General features: G+C 54.2%; 1 protein-coding gene across 1 annotated transcript; it reads right to left on the bottom strand.

Annotated features, from left to right (window-relative positions):
* Positions 1-1,435: 1,435 nt before the first annotated feature.
* Positions 1,436-10,860, bottom strand: SCN1B (sodium voltage-gated channel beta subunit 1). Its single transcript, XM_044667432.1, has 6 exons — positions 10,530-10,860; positions 6,769-6,935; positions 6,355-6,595; positions 3,235-3,376; positions 2,376-2,448; positions 1,436-2,285 (listed from the first exon to the last, which is right to left on the bottom strand). Exons 1-5 carry the CDS (start codon positions 10,567-10,569, stop codon positions 2,382-2,384), a joined length of 657 nt encoding a protein of 218 aa, XP_044523367.1. The 5' UTR covers positions 10,570-10,860; the 3' UTR covers positions 1,436-2,285; positions 2,376-2,381.
* Positions 10,861-11,138: the final 278 nt, after the last annotated feature.

Raw genomic sequence — 11,138 nt, 5'->3', positions numbered from 1 at the left:
GGGGGGTGAGGGGGAGGGGAGGGGAAGGGGCGGGAGGAAGGGCGGAGAAGAACCTGACCAATGGGAGTGGCTGCTGGTGGAAGCCACCTGCCCGCTCCCCCTGCCGCCCCTGGGCACAGCTCGAGAGGGCTGGCTCTGGCCGGGGGCGCCTCTTCTTTCCTCCTCTCTTTCTGCCTTGCCCGGGGCTCCCCACTCCCTCGGGTGCTGCTGCTGCTGGCGCTGGCCCTCAGGGGCTCCGTCCAGAGGTGTTGGTTGGTGTAAACACGAGGGAGGTGAGGGTGGGAGTGGCTGCTGAGCCCCGGGCTGGCGGGATGGCGCGCCGCGGGGCGCCGGCTGGCCCGGCGGGCCTGGGCCGGTCCCTGGGCCGGTTGGCCAGCCGAACCTCGGGGTAGGCCTGGGCCCTAGCAGTTGTCCTCTGCCCCCTGTGCCCTCCCATTTCTGCTTTCCCACAAGTCACGGGGTCTGGTTTGCTTTGGCAGCGCCTCCCTCACGGGGCAGCCAGCGACCTCTGGAGCCGAGGAAAGTCCTGCCGCCACGGTGGGGGCCGGAGGGAGCGAGGGAGGAGGGAGGGGAAAGGCTGGGTCGGGATTGGGGGCCAGCCAGACGCCGACCTCCCCGAGACAGGCAAATGCACTCCTCTCAGTCGCCGAGGTGGGGAATCACATCCCTGGGCGCCAGCTCCGTAGACTCCTCGCCAGAAACAGCCCCTGCCTGGCCAACTCCGCACACGCAGCCGGCTACATATGTGTTTTCATCACACTGTCTCCGGAGCGCACACAAATACCCGTCTGAGGATGGGGATGGCGAGCAGCCGCTTCTCCGGAGACTCCTGGCTCGGGCCCCTGCTCCCAGAGCCCAGGGCCACGCCGAAAGCCCCAGCCTTGCACCCCCCCACCCCGGACTCCTGAGAGGCCCTTCCATTCCCTGCCTGCTCCACGCGAGAACCCCGAGGGCTCGTCCTCCCACTTGCCACCCTCCACCCAAACCTATCGGACCGGGGCGCCACGGCTGTTTGTTTCCACTAGTGTCTGCCTCTCTCTTGCCCGGGGCCCCCTGCGGCATTAATGAGCACACTCACGATGACGTTAATGGCGTAATGAGCTGCTGCTTTGGAACTCTCCAAGCAGGAGTTCTGGCCTCCCCTCCCACAGGCTGGGAGCCGGGAGGCCCCTACTCAGCCTGGGAGGGAGAGTGAAGCAGAAGGTGGCGCCCCCCTAGGTGCCCCCATCCCTGTCTGGCCCCATCCCTGCGAGGCAGGCTGGGTAAGTTTAAAGGGATGCACCGGCTGGGCCCCCTCCCCGTCCCTGGGGTCGCCATCCAGGCTGGAGCTGGTGAAGGGATGATGAAGGGAGCTGGAGCCCAGGACCAGCCCCCGAGGGTCTCCCCCCTTCCCTGGGATGGAGCGGACCTCTCTAGCCCAAGAGGGAGACAAGACTCAAGTCCAAGTGGCTTTTATTTCATGAACAAAACTACAACTGTACAGTAACTAGGAAGGCAGAGTGCTCCCCATCCTAAGTGCCCACCCGTGTGAGGCTGGTGAGAAGGGGGAAGGGAGGAGGGGCCGAGGCTGGAAGGGGTGAAGGTGCAGCTAGTGTAGGAGAGTCCATAACCCCTTCGGCCCACCACACACTAGGTCAAGGGGGTCGCTGAGAAGAGAGCAGGAACGCGGGGGGCTGTCCTGAGGCCTGGGATCCCGAGGTCCAGGCTTCCTGTCCCCCCTGGTCCTCTCCATCCCTGGGATTTGTGTGTGGTCATTGGCATGGGGAGGCAGGCATGGGGTCAGGGGAAGGGACCCAGGTGGCCCCTGCATCCTCAGATGTGGCAAAGTGAGGTGCTCGGCCAAAGCAGCAGACATGTGCAAATGAGCATGAGGAGAAGGGAAGGAGGACGTGGGCGCTGTTCCTCCCCTCCCCCCCAAAGACCAGGCAGCAAAAGCGAGGTGGGAGTGGTGGCCGTATTGCTTTTTCATCATGCATTTTGGTGAGTCAGGAGGGCCCCCACCCCCGGTGTCATATACCTTGGGGAGAGGAAGAGGAGGTGATGGGAGGGAGGCACGGGGCCAGGGGAGTGCAGATGCCCCCTTGACCCCTCATTACAGTATTAGACAAGTTCACAGGCAAGCCCCTGCCCCCACCTCGCCCTGCTCCCACTCCTTTGGCATGACTCTGACTTGCATGGACGCCAAGGAGCTTTCTAGGCCCCCAGGAGGGGGAGACACCCACCCCCTCCCAACCCAGCGATCAGGGACAGCCCTCTCTCGAAGCAGAGCCAAGGAGCCTGGAAGGCTGCAAGAGAAGGACCAAGGAAAGAGAGTGAATGACTGAAGCACGCAAACACCCCTCCCTCCCCTCCTCCATGCTGGCCCCCTGCCTTACCCTGGGCTATTCGGCCACCTGGACCCCCGTACAGTTCTCCTTGCTCTCCGAAGTGATGGCCAGGTACTCTGAGCTGTGGGAGCCAAACCCAACCGTGGGTCACCATCAGAGAGTGTGGCATCAGGGTTGGGCAGGGTGGTGGGACACACTGTGGAGGCGCTCAGGGTCCCCGGGGTCTCTCCCTGCACACCCCTTCCTGGTCACATCGGACTTGGGCTATGTTCCTCCCCCGTGCAGAGGCCTTTGTGACTGGCAGACCAGCCACCAGAATTCATAATACTGGACCGAATCTCAGTCTTAACCTTTGGGCAGCCAAGTGGTGGCTCCAATCTTTACACGAACCACCATTCCCCAGGCCCTAACTCTAAAACAAGCCCCCAACCCTCGCCTGATCCTTACCTTTAAGCCAGCTTTCCCCTAAACTCTTTTCAAACCCTTACCTTCTGCCTTAGAATCAATACCAGTATGGTCTAGGCCAGTGATGGGCAGATGCGGCCCCCTGAAATGTTCTATCCGGCCCCCCACGACATTATTCCTAATCTGAGGAATACGAGTAGGATCCAATACAATGAAACTTTGAAAGAGTTGCCTTAGAAACAGACTGACAGAGGAGCATTTCCTTTGGCCCCTCTTTAAAAAGTTTGCCCATCGCTGGTCTAGGCAATGGGGGTTAAGTGACTTGCCCTGCCCAGGGTCACATAGCTAGGAAGTGTCTGCAGTCAGTTCTGAACTCAGGACTTCTTGTCTCTCCATGAGCTGAGCCACTCAGTTGCCCCAAATATAAACCCATCTATCCCTACCCGTGATTTTGTCCCTTGGAGTGTTGGGGGGCCTTCCCAGGGAAGACGTCTGTACTCACGCATTCTCCTGGGCAGCCGCTTCCGTGGCAGCAGCAATCTTCTTATAGCAGTAAACCATCTCAGCCACGAGCCAAATGGTCAGCACTACGATGAGCACGTACATCATGATCTCAGACACGATGGAGGCCATGTCCCTGTTGGCTGCAGGACAGTAGGGGAGAGTCAGAGGGAGGAGAAAAGCACTTACCTCCCGCCACCGCCTCACTTTAACCCCATTCTTAGCCAAGCCCTGACGGCCCTGTCCGTCTTCACTGATCTCTCAGCCCGGACTTCCTCTCCCTTTGTCCAAACTAGGCAAATGTATTCTATTCTACCTGGATCTAATGCGATTCGATTGGAAATTGCCTCTTGCTCCGACCATTCCCTGTCTGTATGTCTTCTTCCTCTCCGGTGCCTTATCAGAGCAGCTGGAGGCATCCTTGGGTACGCGGAGGCCTCAGCAGCGGCACAGGAGCTTTGAACATGGGCCAACCCTCCAAAGATCCCCCTCTCTACCTAGAGACGTAGCCATCAGCAGCCTGGCTATGTGGCTATTGATTTGTCAGCAGCAACAACCTCCAAAGACCATCCAAGTTGAAGAGGGATGGCGATGAGCTTTGGTGCAGATAGTGCTCACACGGAACAAACCGTAGCTCCCTGAAGTCTTCCGTACCTGCCTCATCTCCCTGCTCAGACTTAGTCTCTTATGGGCAGAGCCCACGTCTTGGACTTCCCCGTGTCCGTCCTTCATGCCTAGCACAGAGCTGGGCACGGAGGATGTGCCCAGCCGCTATTTGTTTAATGAGATGGAAGTGTAAAAGAAGACAGATGAACCTAGAGGAAGGCAGAGCAATTAGGGGAGACACATTGCGGATGGGAGGCCAGATAAGTCCACATTAAAAAGATGGATGAGAGGAAATAGGATTAAAGGCTTCCAATTTAGGAAAGAGATGGATAGGTGGAACGCAGACCTTATAAATTCCTAGATTTCCTAGAGCGACCCCGAAGGAACATAGATGATCAAACCCCTTTATTTTACCATCAAGGAAAATGGAACCGAGAGAGGGGAGAGGACTTGCCCATGAATACGAATGAAGGAACGATCTTGGAAGCTCAAATTAAATCCAAATAAAAGGAGCCACTACTTTCAAGTGTGGTGAAAACCCACTTCTTGCCCCCAAGAGGCTACACAGGCTGAAAATATTAATTGGCTGAAAATTGTTTGAGAGAAGTTCCTAGATGACAGTTTTAGTGGATTCTGGGATTCAAGGGAAATTTGTGGGAAAACTGGAATGTTTTGGGAGCATATCAACCTCTTCACCTCTAGAAGGAACTATGGGATCACTCTAACTGATTTTCTATCCATTCTCCCTCCACTCAACTGCCAAGATCATTTCTCTAAATCATAGACCCCTTCTCTGTGTCCCACTCTGCCCACTCAGTGAGTTCTAGAAGGTCTGTTTTTCCTCCAGGATTCACTTAGCATTTAAAGCTCTCCATATCACAGCCTTTTTCTATTTCCTTCCATGAACTCTACATTCCAGGAACTAGAGTCTACTGGAAGTTCCTCCTACAGGATACTACACGTCCCTTCTCTATGACTTTGCTGCCCCCACATTTAGAATTCTGCTTCGTCTCCCCTCGGTTTCCCAGATTGGCTTCAAAACTCAGCTCAAATCTCCCCCACTACAGGGGGCCCTTTCCTGGTCCCCACAGTTGTTCCTGCTGTCTCTCAGTGTCTTCCATCTACTCTGTAGATAGCTTCTCTCTGCCTCAGTGCTGAACCCAGTGCATGACACATAGAAGGTACTCAGTAAATGCATTTTGGCTGACTAATTGCTGTAATCAGTCTTGGTCGAGGGTCTGGGAAGTGGTGGGAAATGAAACTGTCATCTTCCCAGGTGATGTCATGGGATGAAATCCTGGGCTTGGAGGGGCCACGTCGCTGATCTGAGTGTTCTCTCTCAGCTTCTTGAAATACAGGTACAGATCCAAGAAACAAGCAGAAGATTCTTCCTACCTGTATGACCCTGGGCAAGTCACTCAACCCCTATTGCCTAGCCCTTTCTGTTCTTCTGCTTTGGGATCAATACTAAGTATTGATTCGTAGACAGAAAGTAAGAATTGTAAAAACCGAGAAAATACACTATTGGGACTGTGAACTGATACAACCATTCTGAAGAGCAATATGGAACCAGGCTTAAAGGGCCAAAAAAATATGTATACCCTTTCACCCAATGATATCACTCCTGGGTTTGTTGCCCAAAGAGATCAGAGATAAGGGGAAAGGACCTACCTATACCAAAATATTTCTAGCAGCTCTTTTTGTAATAGCAAAAAACTGGGAACTGAAAAGTTGTCCATCACTTGGGAAATGAATGAGTAAGTTGTGGTATACAGTCGTAATTGAATACAATTGTACCATAAGGAACAATGAGCAGGATGAATTCAGAAAAACCTGGAAAGACTTCTGTGAACTGATGCAAAGTGAAGTGAGCAGAATCAGGAAAACACTGTATACAGCAACAGAAATATTATACAGTGAGCAACTGTGAAGAACTGAACCATTATCAGCAAAGCAAGTCTCCAAGATAACCACAAGGGATGCATGAAAAAAAAAAATGCTCTCCACAGCCAAAGAAGGAACCGTTGGAGCCTGAGTGCGGATCATAGCATGCCATCTTCCACTCTATTTCCTTCGTGAGGTTTCTATTGTAGGTGTGATGTGTGACTTCTATCATGACATGAGAAATATGGAAATAGGTACAACCTATATCAATCTATTCAACACCTTTGGTGGGGGGGAGAAGGAGGGAGAATATCTGAATTTTAAAATGTAAAAAAAAAAAACAACTGTCAGAAACTCTTTTTATATAAAAAAAAAACATTAAAAAAGAGAGAGACACAAAGAGGCTGAGACCAATGCAGAGACAGAGAGTTAAATTAGGAGAGAGATGCATTGATTGAGTGCCAGAGAGAAAGGGAAATGAGCTAAGAACCTCACCACCCCCACTGGGTAGTCTGGGCACGGAGCCAGCATCATCCCACCCAGACCATCTGTCTCCCTATTTGATGTTAGAGAACTGGAGGTTGCAATTCATAGGGTGGGTGGAGAAGGCCTGTGGAAGGGGGATGCTTACCTTTTTCCACCACCTCAAGGTGGATCTTCTTGACGACGCTGGTGTTAAACTCATAGTTCTCGAAGAAGAGAAGGCGGTAGACATGGCACTCGTAGTCACCCGAATGGTTGTAGGTGACATTGGTGATGAAGATGGACAGGTCCTGAAGGTCCTTGCTCCCTCGACTCCCATTCCACACCACGCGCCCCTCAAACCGCTCATCTTCCTCTAACTGCAGCATCTCATTTTCATAGCGCAGGATCTGGGGAATCCAAGGCAGCCTGGTCCACCCTGGCTCTGAAGCCAGTTCAGACCCAACCCAATTCCTAGTCTCAGTTATTGAATTCTGGTCCCCAGATCAATCCCTAAGAGGAACCTTACCCTGAGTGTCCACCCTGCACCCCTAATCCCCATTCCCATGCCTCCCCCTCCCACCTTGACAAATTCTTCAGTCCCTTTTTGACGGAAAGTCCACTCAGTGAAGGTCTCGGCCACGGTTTCACTCCGACGCTTGCATGAGATGCATAAAATCTTGAAGGTCATTCCATAGACAGCCTCTGTTTCTGAGTCCACCTCCACGCAGCCCCCCCAGACTGACGACACTGTAGAGAGAGCAGGAGCAGGCAGGACAAGAGAAGGAAGAAGACGTGAAGCCCTCGTCTAAACCTTGGGCAAAAAATTGGGCCCGGGATCTGGCCTAGATGCTTCGGGAGACTATCATCGCTTTGAGCTGAGTGAAGGGGAAGGAATGATACCTTTGCAGTCAAAGAACCTGGTCAGACATCAGAAATTCTGGGACAGCGAGGTGGCTCAATGGATTGAGAGCCAGACCCAGAGGGGGTGGGGGAAGGACACCATGTGGTCCTGGGATCAAATCTGGCTTCAGATACTTCCTAGCTGCGTGACCTTGGCCACGTCACTTAACCTCCATTACCTAGTCCTTACTGGGTTTATTAAGACAGAAGGTAAGGGTTAAAAAAAAAATCAGAAATCCCAACTCGGCCTCTTACCACCCGCCAAGACACAAAGTGTCTCAGCTCGTTCTATTTCCTTCTCAGTAGCCTGCCCTCTAGCTCTAAATCTAGGATCATATGGTTGCACATGCTCATTCTCTGATCATTCTCTCACCAGACTCGGTTTTGGACCAAATTATCCGGAGGTGAGATCATCAAGCGGCAAAAAGCCCGAGTTCTAGAATTAACTCCAACGGACTCCTCCTGTAATCTGGAACAAGTTGTTCTAATCCCCCAGAATTTGGTTCCTCATACCAAATGGGGATAAGCTCCAACGGACCCCACGGGAGTAGTGTGAGGACCCAGGGCTATCGGGAAGGGGGGGGAATGTCTGGGAAGATCCGATGTGCTCAGACAGGAGAGCCATAACCTGACACCCTCCCAAAGTGCTGGGGTTAGATAGCAAGATGATACCATGGAAGCCAGTGGCCATTAGGCAAACCAGTCCCGGAATGGAGCTTAGAGCAAAGGGGAAATGCATGGAGTAGGAAAGCAGCCCCAACCACTGGCTAGTCACCGAGCTCCCGACGAGCCTACTGCAGTACAGAGAATCGGGTCAGGGTCAGAATCAAGGGTAGAACTGAATCTCAAGGGCCCAGAGCCGTCGAAAGCTCAGCCCTAGAGGCAGGAGATGTGATGATGAGACAGTACAGGAGAGCCCCACAGCCAGGGGAGGAATCTTTGGGGTTGGGATAGGAAAGTGCTTTCCTCATGCAAGGCCCAAGGACCAGGGGCCGAAGAACTCAGCCGAGGGAGTTCTAGGGGGATGGAGATGGAGGTGGGTCACCCAAAACAAGAGAGAATCGCCCTGGGATGCAAGCTGAAAGGTGCCAAGATCCCAGCAGACCTGGCGGAGGTGCTGACCCCAAACCATTCTCAGGCTAAGGTTCATCAGATGGAGAACCAGAAGGACCCTTAGAGATCCACAAATTCAACCCCTCATTTTGATAGATGAAAAAGTGGAGAGATTTATCCAGGAGTACTATGACACTGAGGGAGTAAATAGTCAGAATTTGAACTCAGGTCTCTGGCTACAAACTCAGTGTGTTCTTCACCATACCAGTGAGTTTGGAATCTTTTTGTTGGACATTCAGACCAGCTCAGAAACATTTACTCTGAGAGGGTTTTTCTTGTTCAGACTTTATCTGTAACAATAACTTCCTTTCTTTGATTAGTTTTACTTAAAGAAAATTTAATAAAAAGTTGCCTTTGAACATTATGCCCCTAGTGGCCAATAGAGTATGGTGACAGCAGAAGAGCCCAAGGAATACCTGAAGAGACCAACAAAATTCGGAGAGGGTCAGAGGGGTGGATTAAGACTAAGTGATTGGGGGTACCGGGTTGCCACTAGGTGACTCAGTGGCTAGAGAGCCAGACCCAGAGAGTCTGAGGTCCTGGGTTCAAATTTAGCCTCTGAGCTATGTGACCCTGGACAAGTCACTTAAACCCTTTACCATTCTTCTGCCTTAGAACATAGCACAGATTTTAAGACAGAAGGTTAGTGATTTGGAAGACAACTAGGTGTTACAGTGGTAGAGCACCAGGCCTGGAGTTGGGAGGACCTGGGTTCAAATTTGACTCCAGACACTTCTTAACTGTGTGACGCTTGGCCAAGTCACTTCACCCGGTTTGCCTGGCCCTTGTCCTTCTGTCCTAGAGTTTGTCATTGGGACAGAAAATAAGGGATAAAAACATTTTTTTTTTAATACTGATTTGGTCTCCCCACTTCTTCCCCAAGAAACCAGTTACAGGTCAAATCTAGTACCTGTCACATTAGGACTCCCTTAAGCAAGGGGTTCATCTTTCTTTAACCAATGTCATTAACTGGCAGGATAGAGGTTGTTGGCCCTCCCCTAAGGAAGCCACACAAACCAACTTGTCTCATTTTTGGCTTGGGGGGGGCTCTACTTCTCTAACAGACAGTGCATACGCTTTGGCTCTCGTCACCGAAGACTCTGAGGGCCAGGACCAGAGCTGCCTTTGTTTCCCTTTCTCATTGGGTTTGTCCTTGAGCATATACGAACTCCAGCCTTTTTTTTTTGTTGTTGTTAGTGAGTGGAGACCAGCTAGGCGTAAAGGGACAGGCTGCTGGGAGCTGAGTCTATCCCTGAGGCAGGGACTATGGAAAAGGAGCTCATGGGGGACTTAGGTCATGGAACCAACAGTGGATTCCTCCCCCCTCCTCTTTAAACCACTCTGCCTCCCTCATCTCTTCTCATTGGTCAGGGGCCACGAGGTTGGAAAAGTTGTACCTCAGCTCTGGCTTTTCTTGGCTCTAGTTTCTTTAGTCGGGGGAGACAAGGCCCCACTTTCTGGCTCTGCAGTTGCTAGCCTACCTTTGGGCAGCTGGCATGGGCTTTGAAGCCCTGCTCCTAGATGAGCCCAGGTGGCCTCCCTGCCTCTGGTGTCCTTGTGTCAATATTCCAGGAGAAAAGTGGCAAAGGGGAGAAGGGAAGGTTTGTTGTCTCCTCTGCCTCCGGTCAGCACTTCTGCTCATCTTTCAGTCTCTCTGTGCCTCTTGCTCTTTCTCCATCTTCCTCTCCCTCTCTCTCTCTCTAGCTCACCCCATCTGTCTCTCCATCTGTCTCTCTGGGTTTCTATCTCTCCATCTTGATGAGTCTTTCTCTTCTTTCCTCCCCCTTCCGCACCCCTCCCCCATTCTTGGGTGTGGGTGTCACATTACAGCTTGCAGGACTCCCAGAAGCAGCTGACACCAGCTCTTCTTCCCCCAGAGCCATCCCTGAAGCCCAGAGAACTGCTGGTTCGCCCACACTCCCCTCCTCTGTTGCCCCAGCCTTGTCCTAGGCATCTTTCCACTGCCCCCCCTCCCCTGGGAGAAAAACCTCAAGTCCCGAGATAGGAAGGGCAAAGGGGGGAGCAGCCTGCCTCCCTGCCTTCCCCCCCACCCCAGCCCAGGGCAGGGCCAGGCAAGAGGAGAAGGTTCTAGCTGTAGTTGGGGCGCCCTGCGATTTCTGCAGCTGCCCACCGCCGCCAAGCTCCCCCCTCTGAAACTGGCAGCCTCGTCTAGTCGCGCCTGCCCGGTGGAGACTTTGGTGCCAGGTGGCTGGAGGGTCCTGCGGGGGTCGGGAAGCCAGCCCGAAGTCCCCGAGGCCACTCCGGGAAGTTTCCGGCCCCGTCTCTGCCCCTTAGCCCGCTCCGCGCCCGCCAAGACCCCCGACTCACCCAGGGCGATCCACAGCAGCATCCCCGGGAGCAGCCCCATGGCTCCCGCCGGCCGGCCCGGGCTCGGGCTCCGGCTAGGTCCCGTTCGCCTGGGCTCGGCGCCGCCCCCGGCCCGGTATTAATAGCGGCGGGAAGGAGGCGTCGGCAGCGCCTGGAATGTCCCCCGGAATGACCCCGGCGGGCGCAGCTGCTGCTGCTGCTGCTGCGGCGGCGGCGGCGGCTCCCGCTCGGGCTCGAGCTCCGCGCTGTCACCCCCTGGAGCAGGACCCGGCCGGCGGGGGGGACACGGCCCCCCCGCTCCCGTTACCGGCGGGGGCTCAGCCCCGGAGCCCGGCGTCCGGGCATCCCAGCTGAGCCGGTGGCCCCTGCCCCCTCGCCAGCTCCCCCGCTGCCCCCCACCCACTTCGCGACCTCTACTTGTCTGCCTGCCCCGCCCTGCGCCCGGGCACATCTAGGGACCAAGAAGGCCGGGCAGGTGCAGCCAGATGGTGGGGAAGCGGGTTCCAGGCAAGCCGTGGGAAGAGGGGCTCCCGGCTCTCCGTGCACCTTCCGAGCCGGGGTTCCTCTGTCTCCTGCGCACTGCAGCGGGAGGAGCAGGAAGGGGGGGGG

The sequence above is a fragment of the Gracilinanus agilis genome, chromosome 3 (genome assembly GCF_016433145.1).
Source record: "Gracilinanus agilis isolate LMUSP501 chromosome 3, AgileGrace, whole genome shotgun sequence".
NCBI classification, from domain to species: Eukaryota; Metazoa; Chordata; class Mammalia; order Didelphimorphia; family Didelphidae; genus Gracilinanus; species Gracilinanus agilis.
Note: the sequence above shows the minus strand (reverse complement) of the source record. Positions and strands in the feature narration are given on the sequence as shown.